General features: G+C 36.3%; 1 protein-coding gene across 1 annotated transcript in view; it reads left to right on the top strand.

Annotated features, from left to right (window-relative positions):
* Positions 1–21,516, top strand: part of RP1 (RP1 axonemal microtubule associated) — a 188,005-nt gene that overhangs the window by 93,121 nt on the left and 73,368 nt on the right. Inside the window, exons 26-32 of the mRNA XM_074898945.1 lie at positions 2,166–2,320; positions 2,953–3,031; positions 6,174–6,252; positions 8,339–8,394; positions 8,548–8,580; positions 14,075–14,244; positions 20,174–20,393. Of these exons, the coding sequence (XP_074755046.1) occupies positions 2,166–2,320; positions 2,953–3,031; positions 6,174–6,252; positions 8,339–8,394; positions 8,548–8,580; positions 14,075–14,244; positions 20,174–20,393 (792 nt within the window). The remainder of the gene's footprint in view (positions 1–2,165; positions 2,321–2,952; positions 3,032–6,173; positions 6,253–8,338; positions 8,395–8,547; positions 8,581–14,074; positions 14,245–20,173; positions 20,394–21,516) is intronic.

Genomic DNA, 21,516 nt, shown 5'->3' with positions numbered 1-21,516 from the left:
ATTTGATTAGATCTTAATCATCTCTCTGGTTACTGGAGAGATGCACAGTGCTACAAAAGGAACTGTAGTTTATTTATCTGTTAATATCTTTGTGTTGTGTTATAATTATCTCTTATTCTGTTCTGGTGTGTCCTGTACTTAATCCATTTGGCTTGGTCTCCCTCCAGAAATGAAAGAACTTGTTGCTATTTTCTTCTTGTAATTATTTATTGTTAAAGGGCTTCTTAAAAAGTCTTGAATATGCTTTAAAATTGTGCTTGTATTTAATTAAATTTTGCAGTTTTGATCATGGAAATTACTTGTAGATGTTAAGTAATACAGATACCTGTCTTTGTATATAAACAGTCATAAATATATACCCTTTCCTTAGATCCCACAGACATTTTGCTTTTTCAAAACTGAGAATGTAAGTAAGAATGTAAAAGCATGGAGCAGGCTTCATGTAGATATGTCCCTGCTGTTACTAATCTGCAGCATCTTGCTCTATGAGTAGTCCAGCCCTATTATTCAAATGGATGGTCACAGAATAATATAATTGTTAGGTTTTCTTTTGGAAACGTGACCTCTCTCCTTCTACACTCTGAAAGATTTTGCCCCTTCATGATCAGTGGCTCTTTGCTTTGTTGCATGTTTCCTTTCATATTTTGCTGTCACCCCTTATCCGCTGTCCTTTGACCAGTTTTTTGTTTGTCTTATATTCTCCTGCTGCTGATGTGAATACAGTTATGATTATACTAAGAGTTACGATATGAAATGTCATTTGGATATATAGCTCAATATGCTAATTACCAGGACCATTTATCTTTGTTAATGGCCATTCAAATGTATCATTTGTTTTAACATGAGGTTTTTACGCTAAAAGCCTTGAAACAAGTTTTTATAAGGCTCTGACAAATTTTGGATGTTCTGTGTGTATTATTGAGATCAATTATATGTCACAGGCTGTGTTGGTACATTAATGAATAGATGTGAGAGCTGCAATGAATGCTTGGAGTTACAGAAAATAATAAAACTGATCAAGGGACACCCCTCCTATTTTGAGTCATAGTCGTAATAATGATAAAGAGTTGAAGACACTGTCTTTGCTAGTTTAGGATAATTTCATACAGATGAAAAGAAATATCCTTATTTTGGTTAAGCATACAGTCTATCCATCATTTCTTTCCTATCTTTTAATATATGTGTGGCTATTTTTTTCCCTTAAGTATTTGCAGTATTATTTTTCTACTTGTTTAGATTCTCCATGGGAATCAGAAATAGCTGTTCTTTAATGATGGCAGATGACATGATATTTGAGTTTTATAAGCTGCCTTGAGGTCCAGTGAATTAAAAATTTATGGAAATGTCAGATTCTACTAGCTATGTTGTGGGTTAAGAGTAATAGTATTTTAATTAGTTTTTGTAGAGTATCATCTAGTTTCAAGCATTTTGTGACCATTTTCTGTTTTCATCTTAGTTTCTTCTTAAAAGTAGTGTTTAATTGTGTTTGTTAGGGCTTCTTCTACCTTTCTTCACTCCCAAGAAGTATTAAAATTACCCGTTAATGAAACAATAATCTCCTCTGTGATCTACTACATAGCAGCAGAAATGGCCAGCTGTGACTAGAATAGAAACACTGCATGGAAAAATTGCCATGAAGATGTAAACAGGAAATTTATTTTAATAGTCACAATAAGAAAAACTGAAATGAAATATAATAGTATGTGATTTTTTTTAAAAAAAGAACTTTGCATATATGGATAATTAGAAAGATAGTAGTGTGGTGCAAAATATGTTAATACATGAACTCTGAATTATGCTACAGAATTCTTTGAAGATAAGTGTATATATTTTTGTGTGTAATACTTTGGTCTATAATAGAAGGAAAGGCATTAAAAAGTTGTAGGTATATTTTAACTGAGAGCTGTTTTTAAAGGTGCTAGCATCCACTCGTGATAAATGTTGAAATCTTCAAAATCAAGCTGAATGTCCGCTTTTTCATAGATGACGGAGCCAATTCATCTGCTTGCCCACCTTTGTATGTGAGGTGAAGTAACAAATGCATGGATAGCTGTTGCTACTTCCAATCCTGAAAGTCGGTAGAGTCTTCTGGCAAAATTTTGATGGAAAAGCTTTTGAATCATGTGCAAACTACAAGGATAATATCAAGCTTTTTATTCTTCTAGTGTTGGTGTATGAGGTCCATGTATACACGGGTGCTAAACTCGGTGCTGAAACAGATTCTAATGTTTATATCAACCTCATTGGGACAAGAGGAGATTCTGGCAAAAGGAAGCTCCATAGATCTAAGAATAATAATGTAAAATTTCAACATGGACAGGTGAAGTAAAAACAATGCTTCTTCTGATTAATAAGAGTAAATTATGGCTGGCAAACTGTTTCTTCAAGTGTAAATATATTTTTATTTACAAATTTTATTCACTTAGTTTATCATTATCTCATGTATTTTATTAACTCAAAATTACAGAATTACACAAATATTTTTTATCTGCTGGATCAATCATTTACTGAGAGCATTAGATAGTATAATTTGAATACTCTTGGTTAATTATATTGTACATATAGATAAAATGGTAACAATAACATTTTTGTTCTCCTGAAGAGATCACTGTGAATTTTAGAATTGGGTTCTAAATCCTTATTCCCAAGTATGCTTTCCAGTCTTGGTGAGGCAGATAGGGCTAGAAAATGTAATTTAGAGATGACCAAATAATTCTTTGAAATTGATCATTGTGTCATGCCACAGGAATCAAGTGCTGTCTCTGTGGAGTAATTCTAAGGTGTAATTCACCTTAGAGAGCTTTGAAAGATCCTCACTGACTGGCGAGGGCCAATATAAGACACCTATATTCATTTTGAAAAATAAGAAAAAAAAACCCTATTCTATGCTGTTATAGTCAAAGCAATAGCTGTCTTCAAGACCTTTATCATTTTCCTTGTATGGTTCCACAGATGGATATTTTCTGCATAAAGGCTGTCTCACTGGGAGACTTGGAGAAAGTTCTGATTAGCCATGATGGAGCTGGTCCAGGTAGGATTTAACTTCCTAGAGACCGATCTGTTTTCAAGTCCTTTTTAAACACAGTGTACTTCATTTATATTGCATCTTTCATACAAAATGTGACAGAAGGTCTTGCAGTGATAAAAAGTCTTCCCGCACACTGTGATGGGATGGTGAAAAACAACAATAATGGACAGCAAAAAGGACATGAGTTTAATGTCGAATACTGTCATTCCACTCTGGTTTTAAGTTTATTTATAAGAAAACACTATTTATTTGCATATAGAAAACTCATTAAAACATTGTTCATGCAAGTAAAACATTCCTTCATTAGGAAAGAGTGAAGACTGACAAACAGAATGAAAGATATTCAGCACCTGCTTTACTACCAAACAAATTTTGAGTAGCTATATCACAATGTGCTTGCTGCTTTGGACAATGGTAGAATATCTGGTTATTTATTTGATTTGTGCAATTCAATGTGGAGCTGCTCTAGTGAGTGACATTGCATTCAGCTTGTGGATTTTTCAGAAAAAAGGAAAATTTTGTGATGAGATGCGTTTTTGGTACACCTTGTGGTGTATGTCTCTGGAATGATGTCAGTGAAAAGAAAGCTAGCATTTAAAAGCACTGAAGATGTAAATACTGCAAATATGTTTGCAATTAGTAGCTAGGAAGAAGCTAAGTGAAGAGAAGGGTTTTTAAAGCAGTTCAGGGCCACACTGATACCAGATTAGAAAAGCACTTTTACCCTACTCTGATCTGAAATGGCCCCAGGCAACACCCATCTTGCTCTCTGTCTGTACTGTCTAAGGCTCTGAGCAGACTTGTGACTATTACAGAAGTAGTTTTATTAGTGCAGCCTTGGTATGGGGTGTCAGCTTGATTCTTGTAACTTTGTAGTTCTCTAGAGTTTGCCGCCTTCAGCAATATGGATGATTGCATACTTGAGAGTTTCATGTCATAGTAGGCCAGGACGTAACACAGAAGTCAGTGTGGTGGAGCCTACCTTCACTCTTTCCCCCAAGACACAGTACCATGCTATCTGCTCTCACCTCTCCTCTAATAGGCAGCATAGCTGTATCACAGCACCAGCTTTACAAATCTGCAACTGGACTCAGCTATCTTAATCTGACAATGGAGTTCAAATTCTGTGTTTTTGGAAGATTATCTAAACAGGACAATGGAATGAATTCTACCTATAACAAAATTTATGCCTTCGTAATTAAGATGATTGTTCATTGTACTCAGAACAGGCAGGTCTCACAGACCTCTTTTGAGCTGTATCCAAAACTAGCCCCAGAGGAGCCTGGCCTGAGGTGACCAGGGGGATTGAGAGCTGGGAAAGGATGGTGAGTCAGGAGAGAGGCCATCAAGAGACCCAATCTTTTGGGGGTTCAGAGGGAGGAAAGAGGGTTCCTTTTGAGGTGGGGCTGCAGTTTTTTCTAATTATATCACTTGCCTGACTGATATGGCAGAAGGTCTTTAGTCTTGATTTGAAGACTGTCTTGAAAGGATCATGGAACATAGGCTTTCTTTGGGAGTCCTAGACTGTAGGGCACAAATTTTCTCCCACAGCCACCGTGGATGGGGAAAGAAATGGAGTTTTGTCCTAGATAGCAGGGTTTTGGCATTGGGCAGGTGTGAGTCACTAGATGGTGTGTCTTATCTGCTGAAAGAACCTTCTCCTTCATAGAAACCTTCCACACATACCTGTACATTTATATGAGCAGCACCTTTCATCTTTTTTGGCCTGTTTCAAAGTGACCTGTCTGATTGCAAATCTTGGCCAGGCTAGTAGATTCCTTCCAATGAAAGCACATCTGAAGTATAGGAGGGTGACAGAAGAAGCTTGCAGAGTGACCTAATGTGCCCTGGGCCTGAAGTCTTGAAGGGGAAATGCCACCTTGCTCTATGCACTATCTGGGCAAGCTCTCCCTATGGGACAGAGACTGCTGCATTCTAGGGACTTCCAGACTCAGATGCAGCCAGGGAAGGAGAGCATGAGAAGAAATAGAACAATTGTCTGCCTCTGAGCAAAACATCCCTCATGATGTTTTGCTACAATGTGCTGATAAATAATCATATGAGTCAGGCAAAACCTCATAAGCAATATGACAAGTTGTGAGTGGCATAGACATAGTGAGAATAGGGTATTTGAAAAGGACTTTGCAGAACTGTACTAGTCTCTAGGATGGCTACTGGAAGTGATCTAAGAGATCAGTACGGATGTGGGAGTGGTTACTGCTGTTAGGGAGAGGATGAGTTCAGTAGACCAAAAGAAGTGAGGCTGCACAGCTCCGTGCCTGCTGGTCCCACTAGTTAACAAGGCTGAGTATGTGTTCCCAGTAGGCAAACATACAAACACATTTATAAAACACATTTATAAAATACATATATGTGTGCACGTGGCTGGCCATTCAAATCAACACTGGAACTCAGCACATGCACATACACAAACAGGAACAATGGCTTTATCCTGTAACACTCTCCAGTTGATCAGAATGACAGCCCATCAATGACAAATATATGCATATATATACAGTATGTGTGTATAAGGCCTCCAATAGCTGGCCTTAGACAGTCAGTTGCTGGCCCTGGATCCTTTGGTCCACAGTTTTCCCAGTTACTGGCACCTAGACATACCAAGCCCCTCCAAGGCTGCAGCCCCACTCTGTTTGCAAATGCCAGCAGTAGTCTTAATGATTTGTTAATTGATATTCTTGTATATATAACAACAACTTCATTCACCAAGGATCAAAATTCCCAGCTTTCACACAGATCTCCATTAACTGCATAAACTGATTTAACCCAACATCCTTATGCCTGATCACAAGGAATCAAAAGATGTAGGCTGGGATGTGAATGGTGTTGGCAGTTCACAGATGTATGCATATACTTGTCTCCAAGGAAAAAAACCCTACCCCTCTTAAAATTAAAACAGAGTAAGGCAGAGAAGAATTAACACTGAACCTCTTGCAAGAGACACAGAATAATAAAACTTTCATTCTGTTAATATATCTTATCTATTTAGTGGAACTCTATTTTAATATGACCTGTGTTTCTGCTAGAAAAAAGATAATCTGGGCTTTTTTCTTTAAATTTATTAAAAAAAAAAAAAAAAAAAAAAAAGCATTGTTTTTCATGATACGCTTTTGTCATTTCAACATAGGCAATGGATGGTTCCTGGATAAGATTGTCATCAAACATAAAGAAAGGGAAGATCAAGAGGTTGTATTTCCTTGTAATAGGTATGCCATTCATGGAGAAAAGTAATTCGTTACATTGCCAGCAACCTGAGGAAAAAATTGCAGAACAAGCATGTGCACACAACCTAGATGTATGAGCAATGCTCCAGAGTTTTTCAATATACAAGGGATGCAAAATTTTGCCATTGAAGACAAAGAACAAAGTTGCTGTATTGTTGTAGGAGGGTGTCATAGCCTAATGCAAAGAGTCCCCAAACCAAATGTTGCATAGGATGAAAGGTGCAGTGATCCTTTTTTAAATCTCAATTATTCAAAGATCACATGAAAATAAATAAGCTTTCAGTTCTCAGTCTTTTAAGAGGTATTATGTGTAAAGATGTGGTCAGTTTCTCTTTCTCTGTCACTGAAAACCTTATATATATACTGGAAATCTTTGGAAAGATCTTTAACTTTTCTCCTAAAGGAGAGCTACAATATTTCCTTTCATTTAGTAAATCTCATCTGTTTTACTAGGTCTAGAATTTTGCTACCATGGGTAAAATTCAAAAATGCTCAACTCTGTCAGTTACAGCAATTACTAAACAGCCTATTCTTCCAAATTCTCTTATTATCTAAGACACCTACAACCTGAAATTTTAGCAGTTGTTGGATTGAATCATATAGCTATAATAAAAAATAAAATAAGCCAATAGATTAAAGATTTATGTTATTTATATATAAGTATATTTAACACAAGATAAATAATTTGAATAATTGTAATTTAGATCCTTATAATTATATTCTATAGTATGTGGTTTCTGGAATTTATGAATTTGGGTTACATGGCTAAAATATTTTTCATGCTATTTTGGGAACTGTGCCTTAAAGTCTTGAAAATCTTTAGGGGTTCAGTAAAGACAGCTCTCCCTCTCTATGAATCCTACCTGTTTACAAAAAGAAAATTGAGATGTAAAATGAACATTTACTCCTCTCAGAACTATTATTCCAATGATCAGGTTTCTGGTTTAGTTTTCCTTTTAGGCTATTAGGCTTTTTAATTGGTGTGGTGTGCATTAACTATGGTTATTGGAAGAGTAGATGAATGAGAGAATTATTTCCTTAGTTTCAAGGAGATTTTATGATACTCCTCTAAAGGATGGGATACTTAATAAAGACACTGGGCTCCCTAGAAAACTGCCTTGTCAAAAGGAAATTGTTAAACTCTTAGAAAAAGATTAGAGACATTATATATAGAACTAGAGGAGTTCTGTCATTGTTTGCCTGCAGTATAAGTGTGCTGCCTATGTCAAAGTTTGCTTTCTGTTTTTAGAAACTGTTAGTGATCACTCATTTCTTAGGAGAGAATGAGGAGATAGGTCACAAAAGTTAATCAGGCTATTCATTGCAACAATAGTTGAGATATAGTGGAGTTCAGATTTCATGCATAAGAGATTTATTCATGGAGCTTTGTTACATACAAGAAGTGAAATATATTATGGAACCTTGGGTTTAAACAAATGCAACATCAACATGGAGTCAATAGAATAGATGCATGTATTTATTTTTAAAGAAGTGAGATTGTTAAAGGCTGTATAGTGTTGTATCAGCAAGGGAGATCAACTGAACGTGTATGGATGTATGTTTGTAGTGAAATTATATTGCAGGAAAACTCCTTAAATTAATCAGTATAAATGAAAAGTAAAGTAAAAAGAGAAGTTCAGTTAAATGCCGCAGACCTACAGTAGCTTTAGAAACTTCCAGACCTGCAGGTGTTATATATAATTTCAAGTAAAATGAATATAACTAACCACTGCAGGTTATATAACCTCCCCAAATGTACAGTTAAGGCTGTGATCTTGTAAATACTTATTATTTCATGTACTGTACTTCATATAGTACTATAGTACTTCATATAGCTTCCATGAAAATTCCTATTTGCCTGGAGCAGAGTGACCCAAGTTCTCCTAATATAATATGAATAAGGCTGACTATGATGCATGTATAAAAGAAAATTTGATCTAGGGAGTAGTTTCAAGGCATAATTTGATTAAAAAGTATAAAATAATACTATTGGTGTGAGAAGGTAATTGTCAGATTACTTGTAATTTACTGATAATTTTTATTATTATGTTTGTTTTTGCAATGAAAGATGGTTGGATGAATATCAAGATGATGGGAAAACTGAGAGGGAGCTAATTGCTAATAGTAAGTATTTTTGTAAAGAAAATCTGTGTTATAATAATATAGTATATAATTAATGCCTAGTTATTATTGAAGAATCCTTCTGAATAAGATCTTAAGAAGAAAAGTGATAATAAAGTTTGCTCATGTATTTTTTTTTTCCTGTTCATTTTTTAGAGGATGGCAATTCAATGAAGGCATTCCTTAAAGGTAGGAATTGTTTTCTACACCATTGTTTTTGCTGTTTGAATTTAACCTGCAAATCAGTATTAAATGACAAATATGTGAACAAGTGACCTCATTGTATATGTCTATTAACTGTGAGAGCTGCTGAAAACAATTTGGCTAGCAATAGTCTACAGAAAGGACTAGGCCTTTATAAACAATTGAGAAAAGCATGCTGCTCATAAACCGTTTATGGGTTTCTTCATATTTCTACTATTCTGTCTTGAAATCAGCCAGGAATTTCTCTGAGAAGAGATTCAAGTGTTGTTTTGTTTATCCCAATGTCACTGTTATTTAATACATGGGGACAGGTCCCCTAGCAAACATCAGCAAGTTGAAAAATGTGTTGTGAAGTGTCAGTAGAAGCATTTTCTGATCAAAATCCATCAGGGTATTCCCAGAGTAGCCAGAAATAATGCAGGCTTAAACTCCAAATCTGTTAGCGAAGCTAAATGTAGTATATGCATTCGGTTGACTAAATTTGTTTGAATGAATAAAAATATTTTCACAAAAATCTACACACCTAGCTTTCTGGTTTTATACCTACAAAGACAGCAACATCACTGTAATAACACTAGTACCTCCCAAGTGTTAAAGTTTGAGATGCCATCTTTGTGTTTCTCTCTAACCAGAAAAGAGAAACAGACTGACACAAGTATCTTTATGAACATTTAACTGTAAATGCGAATTCTGTGCAACTGTGTCTTCAAACTATGTGGAAGAAACCAAATTTCAAAAAGTAAAATTTTCATGTGTCTGAGAACAGTGACTTGCATTCTGTAGGATGAGTCCTGATCTCTCAATCTAATTCCAGTTTCAATGGAAATTAAATCATTTGCATTCAATCAAACAGTTTAGCCAACAGCTTTATTGTTCCATGGCAACATAACTTTGACAAAAGGAGACTGATTAACTCAGGTAAGTAAAGGCTTTCCCACAGAGAAATTTGATTTTCACAAGAGTGACTTGGAATTGAATTCTGCATTCTGCTAAGCGCACAGTTCAGACATGCAGCCATAACATCTATTTCACCTTATGTTCAGAAAATAGACTATATTTTACTACTAATCTAAGGTTTTTCCAGTGCAGCTTTATTCTTTATTATGCTATAACAAGCAGGCACAGATGCACAGACTGCTGGATGGAACCTCTGCATGGCAAGAACAGTTAGACATAATATATTGATTATGAGGGGAAAGGAGTGGCTTATTCTTAATCGGTTTGTAAAACGTCACACTGTTAAGGTGTCCAGGAAGACCCAAAGAGTGTGGTTGATGATTTCTTAGGTTGAGATCTGAGGTTTTGAATAATGAAGGTATATAAAGGAGAAGAACATTTTTAGGATGTATTCTGTCAATTAGCTATGCATCAGCTTAGCCTGAATTGCTCTTTAGCCATCTTTTCTTTACCCAAGGGCTCATGGCAGTGAGGAACTGAGATAGGTGAGAGATTGTGCTTTTATGCCTTATGTAAAAAAGCTGATGAGCTGGACAGATTTCAGGATTGTTAACAGTTTAATTTGCGTTGTTGTACTGGTTATCTGATAGACCTTGCATGTGAAAAGACTGACTTTTATAGGAGGGTAACAATCACAAGAGGTTTGGAAAGGTGCCTTGTACTCAGTTCTGTGTCAGTCCATCATGACACAGTACCAGGGTTAGAGCTGATAAGAGAAAATTCCAGAGATGCAGAGTCTTGGAAGAAAAAGTAATTGCCTTAAATTCTCCCAGCAGCTGTAGCAGTGAACATTTACATGGTAAAGCAAATAGTAATGATAAGCACTCCCATTCACAGTGAAAGTGAAAACTTTCCATATAACATACACTTACTGAATAAGAAGCAAGCAAGAATGTGGATGTTAGGGAGCCTGTGTTTTATTCGTTCATGTGTCATATTCTATATGAGCTTCAGTCTTCAAGTGGGCTTTAGAGAAAGTCATAAAAAGCTGATTGGCATAAGTCAGTATTATTTTGGTGATTTTCAAGGTAAGATCAATGTGCTTAGGTCAGGTCTAAAGCAAAGATTACAAAACAAAACACTTTATAAGTCACTCTGAAGGTCAGAAATCTTACTGTCCTTCACAGAATCAGCTGGGTTGGAAGGGACCTTGAAGATCATCTAGTCCAACCATTAACCTGGCACTGACAGTTCCCAAATACACCATGTCCTTTAGCACTTTGGATAAGGCTAGTTACCTGTTCAACCACCTAGCCAAACAAGAGTTTGAAATTCATCATTGCTAAGCAGTTTACTTGAGGGCTCCTGGTCCTTCTTCAGCCAGGCTGGCATTATGCCAGCTTTATTGAAGCATAAATCCTAGATCCCTGTGAATACTACGGCTAGCTATGGATTCTGCCAAAATTCAGTGTGCTCATATCAAGTTTTCTCAGCAACCTTTCTACATCTGTAGATTACAGAGAAGCTTTGGCAAATCAGTCATAGAAACAGATTTGTTTGTATTCTCTTGATTCTACCTTGTATGTTTGATGCAAGATAAAAAGGGAAAGCGTATTGCCCTGGTAGAGAAGGCAAGTAGCTGCTCTCAGCTCTCGAATTATGAAGTTTTGAGGGTGAATGGGGCTTTATATCACTCTCTAATAGTTTCCTACATTTTAGGGAAATTTTACTACTTCATCCTTCTATTTTCTCTATTTCTTTTCCTTTTCTGCCTCAAAATAGGTGAAGTATCATAACAGCACATTGTAAAGAATTTTCTCTCAAAGCAAGGAGACAAGACATAGTATATTCCAGTGTTGTCCACACTGCAGTCAGTTAAAAGGTGCTGGGTTCTAGTAATGTAATTCCTGTAGGGTGCTCTGTGGTATTGCGGGCTTTTGTGGGTAGTGAATAAAATATGGTTCAACACTGATGACCAAAGTTCAGTTGAGTTATTTCTAGGTTGGCTCTTGTGTTGTGCAAGGTTGTTGGTATTAAGACGTATAAAAAGTTCATTTAAAAAAAGAGAAAATATTCAGTAAATCCTCCCATGACTTATTTTGGTTTTAAATTATTCCCTACCTTGCAAGTCCTTGCTAATGGAGTGAGAATGATCACAGAATCTCCAAATTGTAAATGGATTGGTCCTGCTTCTAAAAAGCAATGACAGTATATATTGTCAGGTGGAGGCTGAATTTCCTAAGAAAATTAAATAAGCAGACTGCTCTGCCTCAAGGCAACACAAATTTCTACAATCTCCAGGAAGTAAGCAACCTGTTTCTACATCTAGCAAAGTGACAATGTTCACTAGTATCAGGGAAAAGTCTCATTTTTAATGTAGCCATGCATATGAAACACAGAAGACAACCTACTCAAGTGCAGCTATCTGATTTCCAGAAACTTCAGAGTATCCTGAAAAGAGATATAGAAATCACTGAATACAACGGGTATTTGGCATCAGTTTCTGTCTGATGTAGCCATCCTTATCAAGTAGCTGTCTAAGTGAATATAATATTAGACGAAAGATTTTTCTCTTATTCTGGCATGAGCAGGTTAAATGAATTTGTTGAACTGAGAAAAAACGCAGTCAGTCTGGGTTAGCTCAGTTACCAAATTGTAGAAGCATTAAAAGTAAATGTAGGAGAACAAGCAGTCACAGATGCTAAGAGGCCTTAAATCTGTTAGCTACTGATTCATTTCCTGGAAAACTCCCAATTGGTGTCTTAGCCTTTCTTCTGAAATAATAATTACAAACACAATCATGGATATTAATTAAAATAAATCAGCTTGCCTGAAGTACCTTATCTAAAAATGCTGCCTCTTTGAGCAAGGAACAGCCAGTTATGCATCCATGCCTTCTCTTAACCTGGGGCTTGCTCTCTCCTGAAGGAGAGGGATATTACAAAGCAGAAAAACAAGCTGACCTGGGAAACACAGTAATGCAAAAGTATCTTAATTTCCTCTCTGCTGTGTTCCTGGGACAGCCTTCAAAATGGGGCATGGTTGGAGAGGATAAGAGGTTCAGGGCTATATTAGGAGTCTTTGTAAAAATTTGAAGCTGCTCATAAACCCCTCGGAGTGCTCAGGAACAGCAGAAGCTCAAACGATGCTTGACTTCACCAAGTGTGACACCCTGAAGGGTACCACATGCCAACCTGGCACAAGGAGATAAAATTCAAAGCTGGCACATATATCAAACAACAAAAGTTCCTCATTAGGCAAACTGTGGATCTTCCACATACTACATCTGACTCATTCCTGGAGATGACCTCAAAAAAAGAGTTCAGATGGAAGGATCCTTTCAGCTAGTGTGTTACTCAGCAGACTGACTGTGAGATGTGTATTGCCTGCTGTTTTATGCCTGAGCCCAGAAGAGTCAGGGAACAGTCATATGTAATAGAGAAACAGCTTCTATAGTAAGGGGAAAACCAGAATTAGATAAAGAAAACTGTGAAAAACAGGGGAAAATTATAAATCAAGAAAGCCAGACCAGGTTTTCACCCAGTCTCCATCTCCAAGCAGGTGGAGGAAAGCAAAAGGTATGAAAAAAGAACATGGTACTCTAAGAAAAAGAATCGCATCTTTTTTTTTTTTTTTTTTTTAACTAAACTATTCTAAAATTTATTTTGTCAGCACATTGAATTGTAGGCTTACACTCAATCATGAAATAGTTCTCTTTTATATTAATCCCATTAGCAAATTATCATATCATCACAGTATTGGTCACAGTCTAAACATAGGCTTTTGATTTTCTTCCACTGTTACGTTCCTTTTGCCATGCAGGATCAAGTGTCTTTTCTACAAATAATTTATTTTAATTCAGTGGAAGATTTATTTTCAAGCAGTTTAGTAATTTTCTAATCTATAGTGTCAATCTAAGACAGTATTTTTTCCACACCTGAAATGGTTCTCGGTAGCTTCCCGGTTGCATTCGGGACTTCAAACTTTGTTATGAGTACAGGTCACCTACCAAAAAAGAATCTCTGGCAGGCCCAAGTCATGATCTGAGGTCAGTGGAAACACCTCTTTGAAATTCCCTAAATCTTGGATTCTACCCTAATGAATGATCTGTTCTGACAAAGGAGCAAACTGAACATGAAGCTTAGAAAAATCTGAGAAAATAGGTTTAAGTTTCTTTGTTTAACTTGTGTAATAGCCAGCAGTTCTTACAAATAGATCACAAAAAAGTCTTTCAGAGTGTTAGATTTCTTTTTCATGTTACATATGAACACTTTAAGAACTGAAATTTAATAAATTAATTACGGCAATTAAAGCAACTGATTTGTTATAAAGAATGCAAAAACCTAGCCTAGTTATCCTTTTCCCGCTTCCTTGGTGTTAATTTCTGCTTGCGTACTCACTTTAACAGTTGTATTTAGCAAGTCTTATTGAAGTTATATTTATCTTCAAGAGAAGGAATGATAGTTTATTTTTATAAGGTGTGATGTAAGTTCATAGTAATCTTTAAATTCACTGTTGTAATAACAAAAGCATCCATTACTCCCTGTCACTGATATTAAAAATGTGATTTTATTTTGTTTAGCAAAACAGTGGAGAGTGCAGGTTAAAACAGATGAAGATTCCCCAGAGCCACAAGAGTGTAAAAGGGCCCTTGTGATTTATGGCTCAAAGGGCAAAAGTGATGAGCTTCTGCTTTCTCCACAAAATCCAGGATATGTGTGCTTTCTACCCAGAGCAACAGATGAATTCATTGTAAGTCATAAAAATACAGTACTACACAGAGCTTATCATGACATTCCTCTCTAACCAGAAGATATATCTATATATATATAGATATATAGATATATATGGAATGCTAGTTTGGCTGATACAAATGACATATTTATTTACAAAGATGGAATGATATAACTTTAGATCTTGGGTCGTCTTCTGCTGGTAGTCCTGTTCTACTACAGCCATCTGCAGCGTTCTCTGAATTTTCAGTGACTTCAAGGGTATGTATCATGGAGAAAAATGGTCCCTTTTGCGTAACTTACTGCATCCACCAGCTCATCTTGCATTTTTTCTAGTTCTCTAAAGATTCCTGAGTTGGAGTTTATACAAAAGGCAATATAAAATTATTAGCGAATGCAGAAAATGAAGGATTGGGCAGTATTCTCAGAGGACAGAAGTTGGATTTTCTTTCCTTTATTTCAGTCTCTATAAAGCAGTCTCCACTCTCCCCCAAAATACTTCCATCTCTCAGGACAGCAGGCGGAGGACTTTTCTGGATAATCATAAATCACAGGAGAATGCATTCACGCATATCAAAGTGCGATGAACCCTGAAGCAATAGCATATACATGGCCAGTACTCAAATCAACCCTAACACAGACCTGACTACCTGTACATCTGACACACATCCTGCTGCTTTGAGAGGCTTCATCTGAGACATCTTTTTAATGTTCAAATTCTGTCCTGGCTTTCTAGGCTGTCACTGCAAATTCTGTTGATTGGCATGAAGTGTAGCTTCTAGCCAGTTAGATGAGAGAAAACGTTTGCAATTCAAGGCAGTTTTGTAAAGCTCAGAAATACTTTTCAGTGGCTGCAGTAAACATTCTGAAAACAATGGCAAAAATACGTTTAGAGAATGTTGGCAAAGCTTCATCATAATGACCTGATCCAGGCTGAATTTTTAATATAAATAACAAGCTAAAGCAGTTTAGGAACTTTACGGGGAGTAAATGAAAAGATAAATGGCACTTGTTAAAGACAAGAAAGCAGTTGCTTACCAGAAACCAGACAGGAAACACACCGAGCAACAAAAGGACCTTCCTAAGCCATTGACATAAATGGAAAAGGTCAGTAGAAATAGAATCCATGTATGGAGCAGCCACACCAGCTGGCTGAATTTTGGCAAACATCATTCTATAAAGCAGACCTCTGCTATATCGAACTTGGCAGTAATTTCCCAAATGGCATGTATTCCTTGTTAGAATTGCCTAATTTCAATGACTGAGTACCGTGCTAGGAGAAATTAGTATTGTTATGTGTCAGCCATGGTTGTTCCTCATAGTCTACTATCCCAGGCACCATAGTACTATACCCATTGTACTGGGCTTCCATCCCAATGGCTTTCTAAATGCTTGTCCTTATTTTTTGGATTGGCTTTGGGTTAGTGCCTGTATTTTTCCCTTAGCTATTTGTGTCCTTGTTGCTTTGTATGAAGAAATTAATACTATCTGATCATTGCTTACTGTGCATGATTTTTTTTTTCTTTTTGCCACATTGCTTACAGTGTTTTACAGTTTTTGTGGTATTCTAAGAAAATCAGAATAGGGGGTCTGCTATAAAGAAGCATTTGGGGTTTCATGGATATCTCCATAAATATCTTCATATATTCTCTATGTTGTTCAGCTAATAAAGGCAGTTTCTTCTTACTCTCCCTTTCTTTGTTCTTACTGAGGTTATTCAGAAGAATTCAGAAGCTTTGCTCATGTTTTCACAGTGTAGCAGCAGGCTGGAGGCATGAGCATGATATCACAGGATGACAACCTGTGAATTCAGCTTTCCAGAAGCAGGAGTAAATGAACTTTTAAACCCCCTCAAGATCCTGATCCTAGACAAATGTCCTTAGTAATATAGTGCAGTAAAAAGAACAACAGGCTATGTGCTATAAGCAGCTCACATTGTTTTGAAACAGTACACTTAATTTTGATCTCAGAGAGACATTTATTGCACACTGAGGACAAGGGGGCATGTAAATTCCCGATCTTCCAGGTGCTCACACAAATGTATGCACAGATGTGTATCGTATTCAGAATGATTATCTGATCCAAAATTTTTCTAACCAACTCCTATGAAAGAACAGATGTAGTTTAATTACATGTAGCAAGTGTAAAGAATAAATTGTTTAAAGAGATAAAATAGCAGCATGATATCAGGTACAGTTGTTGGGTTTCAGTGGTCTCAAGCATCTGTAGTATAGTGGGTGAGCTGCTTAAATAAGAATAAATTTAATTAGAACACCTTAGTTCTAATATATAAATCGAGAAATAAGCGATGTGTCAATATTATTGAATCTGCTGAACGTTCTAGCATTGAAGATAGCACGGCAAGAAACCATGCCACCTCCAGTGAACAAACACATTGAAAAATAACTGGGAAAATGAAAGTAAACTGACATTGCAGTAGATTTTTTTTTTCCTTGGTATTCTGGTGATGATAGGAATCAGTTGTTGATCTCACGTGGAATGAGTACATTTGTAAAGTATATATATCTTTCTCCCAGTTGACAGTGTTTCTTGGTTGCTTACAGAGTAGGTTTGTCAGAGCATGCCTTTGGAGAGTCCTAGTGCATCATGCACATTCTGTTTTTCACAGAATCATAAAATGTAAAGATACATAGACTAACAGATCATGGGATTGGGATCCCTAAAACTACTCTTCAAAATACTAGCACAGGTCATTTGAAATGAGCAACAGAGTTCTGCAAGTAGGACTGTTCATAAATACACAGCAAATATGGAATGTATTTTGTGTTAAGGACTATGAGGATGACAGAAAATTTAAAATCACATGATGCAATACTCCATATATTTTCCACAGTATGAGATGATTCTCCATACAACAAGTAGCATGATTTCTGGAGTTCCTGACAGAAAGCTGTTCAGCTGAATTTTAGAATGCTTTGACCACACCTTTCTAACTAGAATCATTCATGCTTTTTTTTTTTTTTTAAACAGGGAAGTGATAAAAAAAATTAATTTAAATGTGCACCCCAAAAGTATATTTTACAAAGCTTTACTTATGTTAGGTATGATGTCTTTGGAGAAGCCCTGCATGAGTCAAAACCAAAAAGATTTAAACTATTATGAAATTTTCTAATCATCTTCATCAGTTATCTGTCTCTGAGAGCTTCAAAACCCCAGTGGCTTTGCCAGAGCATCCTCTTGACTGTAAGAGCTGTGCTCCTTCAATGATGTAATAGAAAAAATATTGTGTTTAGTATATAACAAATGCCATCCAACTCAGCTAAGATTTCAAATATTGAATACTACATAAAACTGCTCAGAAGTAATAAGTGTAGAAAAATTAATTAGGAAATTATAATAATGAATTTAAAAAATGAAGTGTCCTCTTGCAAATATTTTGCAGATTTAAAACCAGGATCACTGGATACATACTTTGAGATGAATTATTTGTCTGTCTGTGCTTTGAAGGTCGTGTTACATCAATTAATAGGCATCAATGGAGAGAAAAGCCAATTATGGGGGTCAAAGATAGGATATCGTATTCCAAAGGGAAACTGATCATATTAAATTGCTCAGAAAAGGATTACAAGAATGATGTAATGGCAATGATCTGTTACAGTGGTGGAGATGAACAGAAAGGTTAATGGCCAGAGCTGTGGGGGGAAAAACAAACCCATGAAAAGGGGGGAAATATCTAATACACTGAATTGAAAATAGTTGGTGTTTAATTCCATGGATCATGGACAGTATGATTACTAGTTCTTGCTGGTTCAAAGGCAGTCATGGAATTAATTGAAATTGTGATTCTAGAAACAAAAGGGAAAATGGTGGCTTTTAAATAGCCTGTCATGTAGTCTGAAATTATTTTCTTATATATTTCATTTGTGCATTTCCTACAAGGATTACAACACGTCTTAATGTCAATTTAGATACCCAGAGAATTGCAAATTTGTGTAGCAGAAGACAAAGTAAAATGTGAGGTACAGCTTGCCCTGTCATATAAAAATAATCAAGTTCTTTAATGTTGCAACTCCAAACCAGAGAGCTTTTTGGAATAATTTGTGCATGGCATTTATAGTAGTTGTGTGATACAATCATGAGGTCCATCTGCAAGAAAGAAAATCTGCAGGCAGTAATTTTACAAGTCAGTAGTCTGATTCTGGAAGAGAAGCAGCAGTGATTTTCTTGTGAAGGAACCATAGTTTAGATGGATGAAGAAACTGTGCTCTCTCCTGTCAATAAATCCAAATAATTCCCATTAAGTTTAGTATGAGATGAATGCATATTTCAGAAGGAATTAGACCACTTAGTCCACCACAGCTAGTGATATAGCTAATGGTATCTTTTGCAACATACACAGCATGAATGAAAAACTCTTGACATGAAATTACTTTTTCATGGCACAACGGTGGAGACCAAGTTAGGAATCTGTGAGAATGTGGTAGATCCGAGATAGATCTCCGTCCTGTATCTATCCAAGTTAGATCTCCTTCACATGTGCACTGTAGTTTGGGACAACCTTAAGATCTGTATGCACGATTGTATACAGACAGGCAGGGCAGGCTAGCCTTAGAGAGAGGACAAGTCTTGTACCCTCTTCTTCAGTGTAAAGCTGCTACTGCGTGGCTGTTGTGGTACTGTGGAGCTGAGAGATTCACTGCAGCCTCAGGGCCATTATATCGACAGTGGGAAGTATTTACTCCCTGGTCCTTAAACAACAATGCCTTAAATCTTGAAATTTTGTAGGATTGGCATGGCAACCAAGGTAGCTGATACTTTGCTACATGTATGTATCCACCGTGCAAAGGCACGTGAACGAGCTTTAAGCAAGCTAGGTCAGCAGTGAAGGGCTGTCAAGTGCAGAGCTCTGTTGAGAAGCACAATAAATTAATCTATTAGGAGCTCTGTATTCTGTCTTAGGAGCCAAGTCTGCTAGTGATGCTGCTGGTCCCAAAGCATGATTTTGTAGTACTAACCAACTTCTTACTGTGATGCTACTGGGTGCACAAAAAATTATTTCCTGGCAACAGTCACTAAACCTTATGTTATGACTGGTCTGGGGGAAAAACAAAAGCAATATGAGAGAAAAACAAGGTCACTGGCAACATTTTCTGTTTTGAACCTTCTTAGAAATAATTGTTACCTTTTTACTTCTGGCTTGTTTCATTTGAAAATCACTTCCCATCTTGTCTTTCTTGCAGTTGCCCAGTGAAAGACTGCAGCACTCCACTTCCTGGTGTTCAGAAGACTTTTGATGTGGTGGTTAATGTCAGGCAGATCGTTAGTGCTTGATACAGTTTGATCATCCCAGTTCTCACAGCCCTAGGTTGGATAGTTTAACCAGATCTCACAGAAGCCCATAATCATGAACCAGATATCGAATTTCCCATATGTAGCATGGGAACAGGGCTGTGTTGTTCTACAGTTATTTCTGTAACATTCATGATTTACTTTTATGCAGAAATATCCCTTCTCTTTTCCAAATAATTGGTTATAAAGCAATTTCTTGTTCTAAATCCAATAATTTCTCAAATGAGAATTTAGTTTTTTCTAGGCTCATAATAATTATCATTAATTTTAATACCTCACTTGACTGCTGATATCAGAACCTTTAACTGTAAATTAATGCTCTCTACATCCAGTAGGGTCAAAGCTTTACATGTTACCTTTTGTCTAAAGAGCTTAAGTTCACAGATGTTACTGATTTTAACCTTGACTCACCCTAGCGGTAGAGTATCACGTTTACAATACTAAAGGAAAAGGAAAATAAGGAAGACAACTCACCCATTATCATACCATGAAAAGAGAAGGATTGATTCTGTCACCACACTTATCCCAGCTTTTCTGTTAGTTAATGTTAAGTTTAAGAATTCTACACAGCTATTTAGGAAATCTCTGTAAGTGAACCAGCTCTGACAGTGCACTCTTCCTCATGATATTTGCTGCAGGTTGAGACTGGAGATCTGGGAGATGTATACAAGATTCGGGTCAGCTGTGATGATGTGCCAGGCTTTGAGGGTTGGCATTTGAAGTCTTTTCACTTAGAAGAGCTACATACAAAACAAGAACTGAACTTTGACTGTAACTGCTGGCTCTCTCTTAACAGAGAAGATAAGGAACTGGTGAAAGAATTCCCTTCAGTCAATGAGGACCAGAAAACTTTACCAGGTAAAAACACTAAGAAGATATAAACAATGTAAACTAACCTCTTGAAAAGAAGTCCCACAGATATAATATAGTGCTTTGTCTGGATTTGATATCTTCAGTGTCTCTATTGCAACTGTCTTCATAATGCACTGCAAAAATGCTGACCACTTAAGAAAATTTAATTTTCCAGTTAAGTTGCATATTGGGTTTCACAGCTGCTAAATCTGCTGTATGATTTGAAGTGTGCAAAGATGAACAATATAATTACACTTTTTAAAGATAAAGCACATGTTCAAAGCCATGGAAATGATTTTTGGTAGAGCTACTATTGAGCTGCTTTGCTAACAATAGCTTTAATTACTAACACAAGTATCAGAAATAAACATTGTACAAAAAAGTTTTTTATTTGTCTTTCTCTAAGGACTGTTTTTTGACATGCTGAGAGTTTCAGAGTCTATTCAGAGATAAACTTGGAATATGAAGACCTATAGGAGTGCTGCATTTGTTCAGAAAGTTAACAGTTACACATGAGATAAAAGTAATTAGAGACGTGACTGCTTTTCTAAACGACAGTCCTGGAAGTTCTAGTCCCTGAATACCTCAAATCTATTAAAGACCTTAAAAGAAACTATAGCATTATATTAGTTAAATGTTAACTCAGCAGGACTGTACATTAAAAATGACATTTGAAAAATTTTGGTTGCTCTTTTTGTATGACTATGAATATATATGCAATTTAATGATCTTCTCAGAAGAAAATCCAATCTGACTGTGTAGAAGTGAATTCATACAGGAGCACTATAGAGGCAAAAAGTTTAGAGCTCCTGTCATGCCCATTAAATTAATAAGTGCATTTTGTAAATTTTTCTACATATATGTCATGTCATGCATCCAGATGTTGTACTACATCTGTCTCTGCTATTCTAATTTGCATAAACTTTGCATAGTCTTATTCTTTGACCTGTGATAGTTATTATCTACTGCAAATATAATTCAGTTTCTAAAGTCCCTGAACAAACTCAGATGAGATCTTATTTTCCAGATCTTGCACACTAAACAGAATTGGGCAGAATTTGTCTTGATTTTAGCAGCTTTAAGCTGCATAAGTCTAAATTGTCCAGGTCCATTTTCCTTTGAATTTCTA

The sequence above is a fragment of the Athene noctua genome, chromosome 2, assembly GCF_965140245.1.
Source record: "Athene noctua chromosome 2, bAthNoc1.hap1.1, whole genome shotgun sequence".
NCBI lineage: Eukaryota > Metazoa > Chordata > Aves > Strigiformes > Strigidae > Athene > Athene noctua.
Note: the sequence above shows the minus strand (reverse complement) of the source record. Positions and strands in the feature narration are given on the sequence as shown.